General features: G+C 37.0%; 1 protein-coding gene across 4 annotated transcripts in view; it reads right to left on the bottom strand.

The window, feature by feature from the left end:
• RAP1GDS1 (Rap1 GTPase-GDP dissociation stimulator 1) overlaps positions 1 to 18375 on the bottom strand; it is a 214137-nt gene that overhangs the window by 51610 nt on the left and 144152 nt on the right. For 2 of the 4 annotated variants that reach the window (XM_043972756.1, XM_043972753.1), the window contains exons 5-6: positions 16207 to 16353; positions 3372 to 3500 (exon numbers count right to left, since the gene is read on the bottom strand). In XM_043972756.1, coding sequence (XP_043828691.1) covers positions 3372 to 3500; positions 16207 to 16353 — 276 coding nt within the window. The remainder of the gene's footprint in view (positions 1 to 3371; positions 3501 to 16206; positions 16354 to 18375) is intronic. The other 2 variants (XM_043972754.1, XM_043972755.1) reach the window with 1 other exon arrangement.

Genomic DNA, 18375 nt, shown 5'->3' with positions numbered 1-18375 from the left:
GACAAAAATACTTGGCTCTACATTTTAGTTATACTCACAACAGAAAGATAAATTATACATAATTACTCTTTATATACAGTTTACTTCTTATGCATTCACATAAGAAGTAAACAAGCAATTAAAAATATAAATAAGGGTCTCTTATTTAGAGGTAAGTGGAAAAAAACCCGTTTTTTACAAAAGATAATAAAATCATAATATAAGGAGAATTTTCTGTAATTTCTCCAGATGCTGGCTTGAAACTTTGGAGGTCCAGCACCCATCTCCTAGTCTTCATAGCCAGTTCATTACCTTGCACTCTCACTGCTGCAACATTAGTTTAGGCTCTTATTATCTCAAACCTAGATCATTAAAATTATCTTCTCAGCCTCCAGTCTCTTTCCTGATTCCCCCTGGTAAAAGTAACTTCTCTCCCATTTTTAATAAAACTCCATTCTAATCTGTCTCATGTACTTATTATTATTATTATTATTATTATTATTATTATTTGGGGGGGCAGGGCAATAAGGGTTAAGTAACTTGCCCAGGGTCACACAGCTAGTAAGTGTCAAGTGTCTGAGGCCAAATTTGAACTCAGGTCCTCTTGAATCCAGGGCCAGTGCTTTATCTACCGCGCCACCTAGCTGCCCCCTCATGAACTTATTATAAGCTGTGTCCTGTCTATATATTTCCTTTACTCATCTCCCCTCCCTGAAACCAGATGGTGGGTTCCAGGAGAAGAGGTATGTCTTGTTTCATGTTTGTAACCCTAACACCTAACATTCTGCATTTCATTTATAAGTTAACTGAACTAAATTTGAACTTATCTTCTACATAATGGACAAGATCCTGTGATGTATCAATTACGTGGGCTTAGGCAGGAGATTACTCACTTACATATTATTATAAGCCTGTAGTAATCATCCAATGAATCAAGTGATCTGAGAGATCTCAGGGCTATCAACAAATGAGGCCAATTTAATTCATTATCAGTCCAGATCATCTATTAATTCACTGGATACACTAGTCACTAGAAATAGCTAATTCTCTTCCCAAATTTCTGTCCCAGGAAAGCAGCTCATCTGCTCTAGCAATCATATGTTTCAGATGTAAGATGAAGGCTGCTTTTAATGAGGCTCTGCAAAAAAAGGTCTTATCAAATTGTGTGCTAGAAATCAGTTTTAGTTGGGAATTCACATTGGGAAGTTGGGAAGGCCAGATGTATGGCCTTGCATCAGCAATTACAAGTCTGGACTAACCATGAAGGACCAGAAGTTAGGTAGGCAGCCCTGGGGCCTTTCCATGAGGGGCAAGTATCCCTCCAGCCAAAGCCCCTTGCACCCCAAATTCTTTTTGCACTGGCTCTAGATGAGGCCAGCCTTCCTTTGATCCTCACTACTAGTTCTTAAACAAGAAAAGCAGGAGGTTTTGCTTGTATCAAGCGAGGTGTGAGCTGTGATGAGATGTACCTGCAGCTCAACTGGGGGGCAGGGAGAAGGGGTCACCCAATGCCATGAGCAGCTTTAGAATTTGGAGTTTCTAAGTCATACATGGTGAAAAGAAAGCTCAGTGTGCAACTGTGGAGACATAAGCTCTTAGGCACCATTGCTTCTCCAAGGGATTACTGTTATTTCTCTTCTTAGAGCTCGAGCAACTTAGCTTATTCTTATAATTTTGAAAAAAGACATCCTGCAGAATGAAAGGGACACGGGCCCTGTTTTGTGAGTTGGTGACAGAGGCAGAGGGAGGCAGCTGAAGAGAGAAAGACTTGAACACATGAGCCTTGTTTTTCCATTCCAAAGACTCAAACCTTGGTAGGAGAACAGCTTCATTTATACTTAATTCTAGTAGACTACACTGGATACCAAATCCTCCTTCCCACCTTAATACCGAAGACTGAAAGCTCTGCTTCACTGAAATGATGGATGTTGGGAAAGAGTATGGGGGATGACCCAGGAACGGCTGGTGGAAATAATAAGGGGAAAAGGAAGAAAAGACACATAGGCAAGCATGTTCATGTACCAGGATGTGTATCCCTAAGCAATATAAGAATGATTTAAACTTTATGAAGTTCCCAGAATAAACAATCCTTAGTTCTAGCACTCTGAGACAAAAGAATTTTTTCTTTTTTAAAGGAATCCAATTTTTCAAAGGTTATTGTTTATTTGGGTGTGCAGATTTTTTTTCCTACTTAACAACAGCATGCAAAGGATGAACGTCTTAAAAATCTAGCTAAGATTGTAGCAATCATTTGCCTTTGGCTGATCCAAATAATTAGTTGTTGTTGCAGTGGTAGAAGCAGAGTTTTGCGTTGCTTATTTTAAAATATAAATGCATTCCTAAAGGAATGCAGTGGGACCAACCGGAATGATGTGTTAGAGGGAGGAACACTGAGTTTCCACCTTGGGTCGACAAAAATCCTCCAACTCTTCAATTTCATTACATTCATTTCAATTCAATCAGCACTTATTTATAGGCTTTTATGTAGAAGACATGGTGCTAAGCCCTAGGGAGAGGATGACAAAAAGGAAACAGCGACTGCCCTCAGAAAGCCTACATTCTGTCTATGGGTATGTGTACATAGAAAGTCAGTAAAGGAAGAATAAAACACTAAATACGGAGGGGGGAATTCAGGAACACCAAAGGAGGTGAGGGACTTTTAAGAAGTAGAGGGGATTCCAGGCATGGGGATCAGCCTGTGCAAATTCATTCAGGTGGAAGATATGATGCCAAGTGTGTGGAGCATACAGTAGGCCAGTTCTCTAGTAGTTAAGGTTAACTTTGCAATCCTCTAAACTTGAAATAAGGAACTAAGATTTGATAGAAAAAAAAGTACAAATATACATCTCCTAACTTTTACAGCTCTGACCCTGGGCTGGCTATACTGATGGGCAAGTCAAGTTATACTTTCTAAGAATAGGGTAAGGAAGGTCAGAATGCATTCTACAAGAATTATTATCGTGAACTTTTAGTTTCAAGCCTGCTACTTTTCATCAGCTCACATCTCTATCCTTTAATATGAATAAAACACTTCTTCTGACATTATACAACCTCATATTCTTAGCTAAAAATTCAGAGAGGAGCTTATCACTTACATCTTCCTCTAATCCTCTTGGGAACACAATTGTTGATCATGCGCTTAACCTTATGTAGGAAGGCTAAGGTACAGTATAAATAATTTAAAATATAATGCCATTTAGAATGGAAGATATAATTTATAGTGAGTATACAAGTTCAGAGGGCAAGACAGCCAACTACACAGTGTTAAAAATGTAATAACACCATAAAAAGGAATATTTGCATACAATTAAATTTGTTTAACACACACATCTTCAATTCTCCAAAACATTATTAAATGGAAGACATGCTTTAACTTGTGACTAAGGACTTACCGAGTTCTGCTAAATTGCCAAATGCAACAAGGCACATCTCTGTAAGAGCTGAATTTTGGCAGTGGACGCCTAATAATTTCACTAATGTAGGAATAACACCCATATTGATAAGCTGAGCTTGCAGGGAATCTACAAAAAAGAAAATACAACAAAAATCAGGGTGAGTTATTAAACAAAATGTTAATAAAGCTGGGAATTGATCAAACAGTACAAATGGACAATCTGTAAGATACGCAAAAATAGAAAGTCTCCCATTTTTCCTATCGAGAATATAATGCTATTTAATTTGATAGAATCAACTGAAGACCAAATAGATAAAGAAAAGCATCTCTATCTGTACAGCTCTATATTCAGAGCATGAAGGTCACTGGCTCAAAAGTCCTGACTCTTGCCAATAATAAATGGAAATTTAAAATCAAGAAGGATGTATATTCATTCAATCACCACACTAGTTTCATCAAGCTCTTTTAAGAAGCATGGTGTATAATGTTGCCATTTGGTATGTAAATGAAATTGCAGGAAATCACGAAGAATATGAAAAGCTTAGAGGAAAAAGCAAGTTTAATAAAGGCCAGGAAAAAAAAAAAAAGAAAGAAAGAAAAAGAGAAAAGCTCTCAGACTCCTCCCAGGCAGTATCTTATGAAAAATGGAATGAAAAAAGTATGATAAAAAGGAGCAAGGTGTTTGTTCTGGATGGCTGCAAGTTAGAACTTCCAGGATTGTTAGGGAGAAGCATCATTTTGAAAAAGCAAACAAGTGAGTTATTTACAAGTGTTTCCCTAGAGCCCATTTCATCCACTTACAATGACATATCTCAACAATAAAGAGAAAAACACTGGTTTGATAAGTGAGAAAAGTCAAGAGTCAATGGGGACTTGGCACTTTTATCAGTTCCTATGCAACTAACTGGCTTAATACCCCAACATGTGGTTCATATTTCCACAATGGCTCTTCACTGAGCAATGAGAAATAAAGCATCCAGAGTAAAGCAAAAGGAAAAATGACCTACAACAACAACAAAAAAAAAACCACACCCCAATATTTCCTTCCCTAGAAAACTGTTAAGTGGAAGGAGGATGACCTAATCAAGTTTATAAAATATGTCTTCCTTCCTTACTGGCTACAATATTGTTTTTCAAATAGTATTTAAGAACAGTATGCAATATTATAGTTACTTTCTACAAGTTCTTCTAAACTACTTCTTAGTTAACCGAAGGTAAAAATCTACGTCTTTTCAGCAAAACAATTCCTCTTCAGAGCATGTACACCTCAGATAGCATCACAGTTGACCTGCATTTATTGGTGAATAAGGGGTGGGCTGGGAAGCAGAAACGGACAACTGAAAAGGAATTGGTCACTGGGAAGCAGCACATTTTGGAGGAAAGAGGACTAAACCTGGAGACAGGGGACATGGGTTCAGACCCAAGCTCTGCCTCTCACTACACCTATGACCTCAGCCACTTCATCCTTCTGGGTCTCAGGGTCCTCAGGAAGGTGTTCATTCCTAAATACATGATCATAGATGGAGTAACAGGCTAGTTTTCCTTTTTCTGATTTTTAGGACAGTCTATATAGAGAAGAGCAGCCTACTTACTCCTGGTTTCTGTTGAAAAATGTAACCTTATCAAGAGGTACGTGTGAAAGAAGGGGGATACTTCATTAAGAAAGGAGCCCCTGGGGGCAGCTAGGTGGCGCAGTGGATAAAGCACTGGCCTTGGATTCAGGAGGACCTAAGTTCAAATCCAGCCTCAGACACTTGACACTTACTGGCTGTGTGACCCTGGGCAAGTCACTTAACCCCCCATAGCCCCGCAAAAAAAAAAAAAAAAAAAAAGAAGAAGAAGAAAGGAGCCCTTTACATAAAAGATCTTAGTTCTGAAAGAAGAAGATTATAGGTTAGTATTCACTCCAGGCTCAAATTCTAAGATGGAATTAAAAATCAGAATTAGAAATTGGATCACCTTTAAAAAAGAATCCCAGAAAAAGAACATAACATTGATGGAAATAAATCATTTAGAAGGTATGGAGGGGGAATTTAAAAGAGTGATGCCCTTTATATTAGGCACGGTATTCCTTAATATAAGAACTGGGAAGTGGCATGTAAATAGTGAGCTAGCCTTGAAGTCAAGACTTGGGGGTTCAGTTCTACCACTGACACTGGCTATCGGACCATGGGCAAGTTTACTTCCAGACAATAAATTAGAGAGATGCTGCACATCTGCTTTGGTAGAAGGAGTTCCCTAAGCCACAAATCTAGTCTTCTGACCACAAGTCTAGTTTTTAAAAATACAAAAAAAAAAAACTAACACAAAATTGGTAAATGATTGACTTCAGCTACATAGACAGAACAGTTTGGATTACCATAGGGCTCAGCATTTATGCAAGTCATGCACTGGGTGGCTTTGCACATTGGAAAAAATTCAGCTACTTACCAGTCACTAGAGTTCTTTCCTACTGGGTCATCTCTGCAAATCCTTGTTCTTTAGCAATACTTTTGTGGGGATTTTTTGGTTTGTTTTAGATTTTTTGGGGGGAGGGGGAGCACCGCCTCAAATATCACAGAGCTGTTGAATCATTAAATTTCAGGTATGTAAGCGTGAGCACTAGCGCATGCATTGAGTGTCAGTCAAACTCCATTCTGTGTGTCTGCTTGTGTGTGTTGTATATGTTTGTGTATAAGAAAGAGCATTGCAGACCCCCTCAGTTCTGCTGGCACCAACTCTAAAAACTCAATGTTCCAGGAAAATCAAGGAGAACAAGTTCTTTGAGGAAGATAGTCCAGAAAGAGAATGCCTTGTATCATTGGTTCAGTGTTTACCTTACCTTGGTATTTATTGCCAATATAGATTCCTTGCTCTTTTAACATTAGATTTTGTTCCCAGGGGAAACAAGGATTAGGAAAAACAAAAACAAAAACACTGCATACGGGTTCAAGCAAAAATGCTTGTGGTTGTGGCAAGGGAAAAAATTAACACAGCCACCTGACAAATGGTATAAATGTCTGCAATCCATAGAAATCAATTAGCTTCTAGAAAAGCTTTGAAGCCTCCTGGGAACAAGAGTAGTTATATATTCACATACAACAAACATACCACACACAAGTGAAAAAGAAAAAACAGGCAGTAATCCAGTTGGACAGACTCTTTTCAGACCAGCTTTATTCTTTCATTCCTCTCCATCTAAAACAACCCGATTCTACATGACCAAAGATGAGGGCAGAGAGGATGGCTTCCTCCTCAAATAATTAAGGCCCATGGGCAAAAGAACATGGGACTTTCTACCAGGGTTAATGCCAGGCATCCTAAAAGGTTGACTAATTCTTTTGGAAGACTTAAGCACATCATAGGAAAAGAAATTCTGAAGTTTCATTATCTTCCTGGCAGTGAGCAACAAAATGAAGTCAGAGCAAATTGGGGTCATAGGTGTTGGTGCTCAACATTTTCTAGGGAGATGACAATGTTGTATAGATTATTCTAACATCCTTTACCTGGAGATCTCAATTTGCTTATCTGAGTCAGGACTCTACTGACATCTAAGTTGCTACTGTAAGGTCTTTATCCTGAATGACAGTTTGCTGTTATTGCCATTAAGCAGTTTATCAGAATGATTGCCGTGCACATCCATATGCAAGAAAGACACTGACTTATCATCTGATATGAAAAACAAATCTGTCATATTTTCCCCTGATGTCCAAAAACATCCACATTAATGGAAATCAAATGGGTAATAGCCATCACCCATGGTACTATGGGTTATTTTGTAAGGATCATCTCTCAAAAAAACCTCATTTACCTCAACCTATTTTATATTATATATATATATATATATGCATGTGTGTATATATATATATATATATTTTGGTAACATCTGAAGGGAAGGTTCTCTTCTCTCTCTCTTTCCTTGTTAATGATAAGGAGAGTTTTTTTAGAAGCAGAACAAGTTTATATTGTCCTCAACACAACCAAATGAGCCAATAAGATCATAGCCACACTGAAGCTATGTGAGGGCTGGCCAGAGAACTCAAGGCAGTATTCTGGAGCTCAACAAACACAATACTTCACAAAATGCGACCCAGGCCCATACATAGCAAACACTTATTATGTATGTGAAAGACAATTTCTAGACAGACAGCACAATGTCATTAAAGTCTTAAGATTTGTTCTTGCTCCTGACACACACCACAGACAAATACTGACAAAAATACAGTATTACGGAATTACGTGATGTCAAGATGGCGCAGGCCCTACATGATCTATGGGGAGGAAAAAGGGGGAAGGCACTGAGGGGGTGCAATACAGATGCATATACAGGGAGATAGAAGGCAATCAACACATGCGCTGGTGTGAACACTTACCTACCTACATTTGAATTTCAATGGTTCCATGTTCTTCAGGTGACACTCATGGAAACTCCAAAGAATGGGGATCTGGAGAGAAGATCCCAAGTTGAAGAACCCCTTTTTTTTTTTAAAGTAAGTTCCAAGTTTAACACACTAATTTAGACTAGATCATAGTTTCAGGTAAAGATTTAAAGAAAGGTCACTGCACACTTGATGTTATTATTGGTCAGCTACAAAAAAAGAACAGGTGGTTTGGAAATGCCGAAATATATGTTTACCTCACCCACCCAAGTAAAGGTTATTAATAGGCAATGATGTATTTAAATTATTAGCATGTTATCAACTAGGAGCTAGTGACAAAAATGCCTCAACTAAAATTTTAAAAATAAGGTTTTCTATTAAAATCTGGTATAAAAAATTCATGGATATTTTTATTGTGTATCAAAATAAAGAGACATATAGGATATTAACTCTAGGATATATTTAATTTTATTTATGAAGGAAAATTAACAGAAGAATCATCTGTGATGCAACCACATAAATGAAAAACCAGGAAAGATAAGTTTTAGTGAGGGGGCATCTTAATAAGAATTGCCAAGGTGATTACTTGGTCATAAAAAGGCCTGAAGCACATTTCTCCTGATAGATGGCATACTTTTAATTCTCCCAGAAGACAGGTAAAAAAGAGCAATTATTAATCAACTCAAAGAATTCTAATCACACAGTTTGAAAGTTTAAGAAAGATTCCGCTCATACATTAACTAAAATAATAAGAAAGAGAGAAGAGAAACTTTGAGAAGCTCAAGATGAAGCAGGAATTAACAGCAAAATGGACAGTGACTGTAAATGGGTAGGTAGACACCTAAGCACCTTTCTCATTAGTTGTTATCTTTAACTGTCATTCTTCACCCATGCACAGAATTTTGTACAGAAAGCTCATTTACAGACTTTTAATATTAATTTAAAATAAAGTATCTTGAAGTCCTTTCCATTAAACATACAGATATATCTTGCATGTGTTTTGCATGCCAAAGTATGCCACTGATTTAAACTGATAAGCAGTACACACTTCATTTCAATGGTACACAGAAAAAAATTCTATTAAGTTGTAATACTGTTAAGCACTAAAAAGAAGGTAACTTAAAAAATTATATTAGACCACGGGTACACTTGAAGTACGGAAGTAATTACTATTCTATAAATTAATAATTCATAGAAAAAAAAAGCAAGGTTTCTCTGTAGATTTGAAAAACACTTCATAAATGACTAAATTCATCTTATCTAATAGAATAGAGATAAATGGGCAATATTGGAGGGAAGGAGGATGAGGGAGAGAAAGGGGAAGATGGGAAGGGACAGAAGGAAGGAGGGGGAGAGAGAGAGAGAGAGAGAGAGAGAAGACACCTTATTAGATTAGCATATTTTAAGGCATATGCCATATAAAATTAGGACTTACCAAATTTCATTTTAGGGAATTATTTACATAAAAATGATTTGTTCCTTGATAAATACATTCACACTACAGGGGCCCCTTAATGTTACTAGTCTCTCTGTTTTAAATAATTCAATTTAGAAATTCTGAATTTCACAAACTTCTTAAGAATATACTAACTAAGCAGGAGACTCTTTGTATAACAAATAACCAAAAAAGTCTAATTTCTAGTCAGTGTCCAAATCATTTTAAATATTCAACAGGAAAAAATTTCAGTAAACAACCTGGGCAGTCCCTTAAAGTTTAAGATCCATTTGATAAGCAGTAGGCAAATGAGGTCACCAATATTCATAAAGATTCACCTTATCAAGATAGCTTTTCTGTTCACAGCTTCTCTATGAAATGGCTTTTTAAAATGGCCCAGATAGCTAATTCTTCATCTACACAAATATTAGTAACACTATGACCATCAATACAGCTATACCTACAACTAAATCCTCTAATCTGTATGATTAGACAGAATAGAAAATACAAGAAGATATGCTTTGTACAGTAAAGTGTTTGTTTTCTAAAACATTTGTGACAAGTCTCCATATAAGCTACTTTTTTGACCTAACGAATATTGTTTTAACCATAGTTTGTTTCATGCACATGAGAAAAATCTAGAAATTTACCATCATGATGACACTTAGTAAACAAAACACACTTCCTCCTTAAAAATAAATCCACATTTGGATTTTACCCCCAAAACAAAACGCTTTTAAGTTCTAATATGATGAGCACACAACTTAGTTATGTTTAATTGCAATAAGCTATGTTTGAAAAGTGTAGAGCTAGAAAGCACTTATACCTATAGAAAAGATGAGGGGAGACTTAAAAAAGTAAAATATACAAGATAGAAAAGGAACACTGTTTAGCATGAAGGATATTTGTGATGTGGAGGTACAAATGATTTTGTGTGCCAACTTTGTGCAAGGCAGCATCATATTTAAAAATGGATTATAGGATTAAACACAAAAATGCATCATAGGCTCACAATTCAGAAGTGGTCGAGATCCTAGGGAATCAAATCATCGACTCCTTTCTGTTACAAATGAGGAAACTCGGGAGCAGGGGAGTTTAATGACTGGTCTAGGGCCACACAAGACACTGCTAGCCCTTCTGACATCCCACTGCTGACTGCATTTTTCAGTTGTAACATTTTAAGAATAAATACACCAAGTCATAAAATGATGGAGGAAGTGATGTGGGGTGAAAGTGATCACAAAGAAGGTTTTAGGCACTGCTTCACTGGGGAGCCAAAATAAGTCTCCTAGTTAAGCTTAATGAAGTCTGTGGAGGGCAGAGAAAAATGACTCAAGCAAGATAACAAGCCACAGAGATACTTCCTTCAGCTGCATTGGCCAACTGATCGATGCCCCCCCTGCAAGGAGATAGTGCTCTCCCTGCCTACCCTGTACCCAAATGACTTTGTATTTCCTTACACGTAGTAAGGAAAATAGAATTACATTCCTCAGTAAAATGTAAACTCCTTGAGGACAGGGTCTCTGTCTCTGTCTCTCCCTAGTACTTACTTAGCACAATGTATTGCAAATGGAAAGAGTTTAGTAATTCTTGGCTGAATGGAATTTTGAAGTCCCTTTGAAGGTGGCAAAGCATGTTTTCCTCTTTTCTTTTTAGTTAGTTGGTTCTTTTAAAAGATTATTTGTTATTGTTAACTTGAGTATTAATTATTTTTTTCAAAAATGAAATATAAAGATATCTTGCTTTAAGAAAAGGCAATACAGTTCCTTTTGACATTAGCTCCAACTTATCTGTATGTATTTTGTTTGTACATATTCATCTGCAGGTTGTTTTCTGCATTAGACTATAAAGTTCCTTGAGGTCAGGAGCTGTTTTTGCCTTTCTTGGTATCCACAGCACTTAGCAAAATGCCTGGCACATAGTAGGTACCTGTTGATCTAATTCATAGATTTAACCTGTCATTTTCCAGAAGAGGAACTGAGGCTGAGAGGCTCATTGTAGTTAAGTGACTTACCCAGGGTAAAACAGTAAGTGAGGCAAGATTTGAACTGGGTCTTTCTGACTACAATCCCAGCACTCTATCGACTGTACCAACTATACAATAAATATATGACAAAACTACCCTTTATAATTGAACTTATAGGGCCTTGTACTTCTCTTTTGGCCTCTCATAGTCTATTTATTATATGTGTATTTATTACCTACAATACATACCTTATCATTTCTATCAAATTATAAGCTCCGTGAGGGCCAGGGCTTTGCCTGATTTACCATCATATGTGCCCTAGGACCAAGCACACTGCTTCACCTTGAACAAATGTTGAAGAGAAATTAGAGAGGATTATTTACTAGAGAGGATTCACTATAGGATTCCTTTAAATAGCTGCATAATTGCAATTTATTATGATTTCATTTACCAAAATATGACTTACACCCATAGTATGCAGTTCAATGTCTACTGAATGGCACTGCATTTCTAGGACCATATCTATTGCTTCTATATAAGGTGTAAAATGGCAGACAGTGTGTGGTGTTGCTAAAACCCATTCCTCATTCAATTGCTAAAATATTTGGAAGGAGTTCTGGGTCTGTTGGAAACCAAACACTCTAATGCCATAATTACTTCTCTAGACTTAGACTTTTAGCAGCTCAAAGCACCTTGACTATATATCTATATCTACATTCATATCATCATCATTATTTTCACAACCTGCTTCTCAAGTAGGTTGGAAGACTTAAATAATAAGGCCATTTATAGATTCAGAAACTGGATTTGCCCAAGTCATGAAGTCAACCAGTGGCCAGACTAGAGCCTAGAGCTAAATTGCTGTCCTGGGCTCATCTGTTAAGGGGACAATAGCCAGAGGTGCTTTCTTTAGAAAAGCTATACAGATGACTCTTCTAGCCAATATTAATACTTCCATTGCCATAAGCATTTAAGTGGTTCCACAGAGAACAACAGGGAACGGTAGTTCCTTAGCTACAAATAAGATAGTGAACTCTGGCAGAATTAATTTTCTATGTTAGTTGTTGTGCAGATATACTTGGCTTAGACCAGCAGAAGCCAGACTGGCTCTCTCCGTTCTCTACCTCATCAGCTGTGTTCTGTTCAGCCAAAGGCCTCTCTCCTTTCCTAGAACAGCAACTTCCTCCCATAAGAGAACTTTATTCTAGGCTTACACTTAACACTTCTCCACATGCTGGACACCTCCCTTTCCAGATCGTCTCAGAGAACAGAGATTCTCTCACTTATTTACATTTGTAGCCACAGGGCTGGTCACATAATAAGCACTTAATAAGTGCTCTATTCTTCTATCTTTTGCACTGAAAGACAGTTAACAAGTGTATTTAAAGAGACACTTCCCGAGGAGAGCTAATAAAGATCAGGTCCTTGATTTCTAACAGTTTTATTGGTAGAGAAGTGTTAAGGGTTAAAATTCTAGCTAAACTGTCTAAAATATCTAATGAGTGGTCGCCAATAAATTATAAGCTTTAGCAAGAGTTAGATTTTTAAGCATTTATTAAGGAGAATAAGAATTTGGTAAAGAGAGAGAGAAAGGCCTAGATTCCTATCTATTAAAGGGAGAGCACATTTCTAGCTCCCTTCTCCACCAGAGTCCAGAGGAAAGAGAGCCAGACCGAGCGCCAGTCTCTTCCTTCCTCCTCCCACTAGTCTGCGACACTTCCTCCCCGCCAAAGAAAAGACTCCTGGTCTTGCCCTCAAAGACCTTCGCTTCATGGGCAGAACTCTTCTACAGTAAGTATCCAGCAGGTGGCGTCATTCCAATCGTTACAGAAGCCTCTTGCAGGTACACAGAATAGGTTAATGACTGGTAAGGAAGACTAGAGATTTGATTTAGAAAATCATCTTATTTCAAATCCTTTAAGTAAAATGGTAGAAACTAGAACAAAACTGTTCAATAACGACCGTGTAGAACATAAAAAAAAAATTATGTTGAAAAGCAGTGTAGGGCAGCTAGGTGGCTTAGTGGATAGAGTACTGGCTCTGAAGTCAGGAGAACCTGAGTTCAAATCGAGCCTCAGACACTTGACACTTACTAGCTATGTGACCCTGGGCAAGTCACTTAACCCTGATTGCCTCACCCCCCCCCAAAAAAAAAAGAAAAGAAAAGCCATGTAAAGAGACAACAAATTATTTCACAATCTGAAAACTTAAATACAAAAAAGCATGGAAGAACAAAGAAATGGAAGAAAGAAGGGAGTCAGGACTGGAGTACATGGTTTATGTGATATTAAAATTTAACATTAAACTTTCTAAATCTTCCTTTTATGATTCTGAAAGCTGCACTTGGACTCTGTATCAACCCTTTTCAGATCACACTATAATTTAAATATGATCCAAAAAGGTAAAATGTAACTTTCCAAATAAGCTTAAAATTATTTGAGTAGAGTATCTTCCATATTGGGAAAAACTGGTTTAAAGATATACTATTAAAGCAGATTATGAACTCACTGGTTTTCTCCTCAGTGCTGAGGACACTGCTATTTGAGCACCATCTTTATTTCACGGGTGAAATGGCTCCTAGAAGTCATCAACTTGTCTCACGGGCATGCTGACTCTTGTGCACACCTCTACATTATGTTCTCACTTTGGAAAGCTCATCTCCAACTTAAAATGTTGAGCAAATGAGTTCCTGTATGTTTTCTTTTTTTTTTTTTTTAGGCAATGGGGGTTAAGTGACTTGCCCAGGGTCACACAGCTAGTAAGTGTCAAGTGTCTGAGGCCGGATTTGAACTCAGGTCCTCCTGAATCCAGGGCCGGTGCTTTAACCACTGCACCATCTAGCTGCCCCTCCTGTATGTTTTCTAAACAGGTTCTCAGTCACAGAGCAAAGAACCCTCTTCCTTCAGGCCCATTTTCTTCCAATACTGCATTAGTTACACCATGACAATCTTTTGGTTTATTCCCTTTTTTTTTCATGTTTTGGCAATTAAATCTTGTCTTATTTCTCCACATGCACAAATCCAAATGGAGTTCAAAGGAAATGGAAATAGCATGAATAATTAATTGACTGCTAGTTTCTTATTTGCATCTCTGGTCCATATATTTTGTGGTCAGCTTTCAATCATTCATGGGCCAATTGTCCATTTTGAGGATTATCTAGATTCTTGTTCCACATCAGGACAGAAAGCAGAAGGAAGAAAAGAAGGTGTGTCTGTTAATGCTGCTCATTCCTATATCAGATTTGGACAGAGGGAGAGAAATCTTTGTGGATTACCTATGAATTTTCATTTTTATGTTATCATGCATACTATAGAACTGGCAATATTTCATTATAAAGTAATGGGAAAACATTTTACGAAATCCAAAATTAAACAACATTTGGGTATAAAAGTACTGCAATAGCCTAGAAATCACGCACTTTTAGAGTGGGGAAAGTTATTATCACTATTTGAAACTGCCTAATTAGAAAATATAGAAAAAGTACTTAACTGACAATTTTCCTATCATATACATGTTTGATAAATACATGACCAATCAATCAAGCATCTATTAAGTGTCTACTATGTGTCAGGTACTGGGGTGCTAGGTGCTGGGGGTAAAAAGAAGAGAAATAAGTCCTTAATGGAGCATATATTCCACTGGGGGGGGGGAGAGGTCATATGCAGCTAAACAGACATAAAGATAAGTTAGAAAGAATAAGATAGGAAAGATAGATATAGATAGGATAGACGTGGCTATAGATTATATAGATTATAGGTTAGACAGATAGGTGGATAGATGAGACAGACAGACAGACAGACAGACAGACAGACAGAGATAGATAGATAGATAGATAGATAGATAGATAGATAGATAGATAGATAGATAGATAGATAGAAAGAAAGACAGGCAGGCAGACAGGTAGACAGACAGATATAGATGCATATGTAAACCATATAAAGCAGATAAAAAGTGACCTTGGGCAGAAAAATCACTAGTAGCTTGGGGAACCAAAAAGGTGTACTTGTGGAAGGGGACACTTGATGAGAGTCTTAAGGGAAGTCCCAGACTCCTAGAAGAAGAGATGAAGAGAAAGGGCCTGGGAGACAGCTGGCATAATAACATGGAGCTTGAAAACGGAGTGAGTAGACAAGGATGGTTAGAATGTAGGTTATGTAGATGGGCAATGTGTAAGGAGGCTGGGCTAGGCTATTAAGAGTTTTAGATGTGAAAAGAATGTATTTTTGAACCTACAGGAAATAAGGAGTCACTGGAGTTTATTTAGTTTATGAAATGACATGATCAGATCTGTGCTTTGAGAAAACCACGTTAGCAACTCTATGAATGATGGATGTTTCTAGTTTTTTTTTTTTTTAAAGAAAAGCTGGAAACATACATAGTAAACATACTACATAAGATATCTGGGATTTTAAAAATATGACTTTTATAGGATTTACTTGCATTTTAAAAAGGAAATTTTTACTTCTTTCCTACTCTAATATCTGTGATTTCACTGGCATGTTCATTTCTTCCACTGATATGAATCATAACTTTAAAGTACTAGTGAACTGTCTCTTCATGAGTTGCTATGACCAGAAAAAGTCATCACCTAATGGTCATATTAATCATTGGATTCATTCTCTGAGACCAATCACTCATTTTATCCAGTTATATGTGTCTAAACATTGAAAACAACTTTTTAATTTTAGTTACTCCAGAATCTTTCATGTTCCTTCCAGTTATAAGTTTGAATGGATTCTGTAACTTAGATGATGAAATTTTATTACTGATTTTGTAAATTTGCATATAAGAAAGATCAAGATGACTGACTTTTCCATCACTGACTAGTAACATAAAGTAATCTTTAAAAAACCCAGTCCACAATTAATGTAAGTCTCTTTTTTGCATTTTGGAAACATTATTTTATCTCTAATAAAAATCTCACCAGTTTATAAGGTAGCCTATGAATTCTTGATTGCATATTTAAATTGTTTCATATTTAAATTGTTTTGCTTGGATTTTTCATTTGAATAAGGATGATTTTAAATCTTTTTTTCCCCCAGAGATAAAGCAAGTTTTCAGGAGTTTTGTTTACCATTCTCATTGCTATAGTTCATCAGCATGCCACAAAAGACAGTCAAGAGCTTCTCACTGGCGGGGTCTGTGCTACTGCTCAGTGACCTGAGATGGTCAACTACAATTTGGGCACCACCTGCATGCTCAACTGCACTCCTGCCCTCATCTGTAAAACAAAGAGTTAAATTAAAAATAAAAAGTAAAAAAAGAACCTTACAATTCCAAACACAAAATATAACAGTTATACATCAACCCAACCTTTAAACAGTAAGAGGAAAACAATCCCGAGCTGGACACCAAACTTGTTTAAATGAATGAGTGGTTTTAGACAAAACTGCTGAAATGGAATAAGGAAACGAACAAAACCATTTCTCCTGGACAAAAAAAAAGGGGGGTCATTTTCACTTGTTAGATGAAAGAGATTATGGTTCTCCTGTAATTGGGGTTCTCTTTACCAATATCAGTCATCATCATCATGCGACTCCTCCTCCAAATCTTTCATGCAGAAGGAAAGTGAATTTTTATTAGCAATCTTCATTTTTTCTCAGATTAGCGCCCAATCAATACACTAATCCACCAATAGATTTCAAATATAGATTGCATAGTAGCTACAGAGTCAATTCTCAAAAAAGTCAACCCAAACCAAAAAACACCCCCAAACCAGATTAGGATCTAGTGAGATGACTTAGGTCATCATAGGCCATTCTTAAGTTTGAACTTTCCTGCTGTCACTACAAAAAGTGCAAAAACTAGCTTCAAAATAAATAAATAAATAGATATAGATAGATAGATAGATAGATAGATAGATAGATAGATAGATAGATAGATAGATGATAGATAGATAGATAGATAGATAGATAGATAGATAAATGAATGAATGAATGAATAAAAGATTATTTAGGTACATTTTTCTCTATCTCCTTCCCATTCTAAAGAGTACGGTTTTCTTCTTTACTACCACAACATGGCCCAAATTATTAAGAGTTCCTAAATGCAATTAAATTTCCACTGTCTTTACTTCAAAATCATTTGGTATACATATTACTTCATTTAACAGTCCCTCTACCTTTTTAATCTTTAAATATTCACAAGGGGGGAGGCTAGGTGACAAAGTGGATAAGGCACTGGCCCTGGATTCAGGAGGACCTGAGTTCAAATCTGGCCTCAGACACTTGACACATACTAGCTGTGTGTCCCTGGACAAGTCACTTAACCCCAATTGTCTCACCAAAAAAATTTAAAAAAATTTTTTTTAATGTTTACAAGGAAGAGAGACATTTCCTTTTCAGGAAAAGGAAATATACTCCAAAAATAAAAAGTATACACACATACAACATAATTTTGATTCCATCTCAAATATACATAAAACTCTATGTTTCTATGTCTATATCTATCTACTTTTGATTATCTGCTGTTTTGGACTGTCTGGCAACTTAGTTCTAGTGTATTATCATGGGTAATCAGGACTAAGTTGCATACTACTAAGTTTAAATCTCTATTCCAAAACTTGGGTACCACCAAATAAAAGAAAATCTGTAAATAAAAGTTGTTAAAGAAAGATAGATGCTGAGATTTATAATAAAACAATGAAACAAACAAAAAACCCAGGGGAGTATTTGTAGTTTCTTTACCTAACTTCACATTGGAAAAGAAAAGGGATCATATCCACACACACTCACGTACATGTGGGCGCATGCATTAACCCTCATTGCCCTGCCCCCCCAAAAAAACACCAAAAACAAAAAATGAATTAAAGGAAAAAGAGGTCTGATTGGATAGCCTCAGTGCATGAGGTACATAAAGCAGTGTATTCAACAAGTCACGGTTCTCATGAGAACAGAGGAATCTACAGATCCTGACTGACATTGGTATTCACTTGGTAATTAGCCCACTGCAGGAAGGAGTGGATTTCTTGTTTGACAAGAAACATCCACATCGTCAAACATTTATTGAGTATTTATCGAATGGGGGCAGCTAGGTGGCACAGTGGATAAAGCACCAGCCCTGGATTCAGGAGTACCTGAGTTCAAATCTGGCCTCAGACACTTCACACTTACTAGCTGTGTGACCCTGGGCAAGTCACTTAACCCTCACTGCCCCACTAAGAGAAAGAAAGAGAGAGAGAGAGAGAGAGAGAGAGAGAGAGAGAGAGAGAGAGAAGGAACGAAGGAAGGAAGGAAGGAAGAAA

This window comes from Dromiciops gliroides, chromosome 6, assembly GCF_019393635.1.
Source record: "Dromiciops gliroides isolate mDroGli1 chromosome 6, mDroGli1.pri, whole genome shotgun sequence".
Classification (NCBI taxonomy): domain Eukaryota; kingdom Metazoa; phylum Chordata; class Mammalia; order Microbiotheria; family Microbiotheriidae; genus Dromiciops; species Dromiciops gliroides.
The sequence above is the reverse complement of the archived record's forward strand: the minus strand, read 5'-3'. Positions and strand labels throughout refer to the sequence as shown.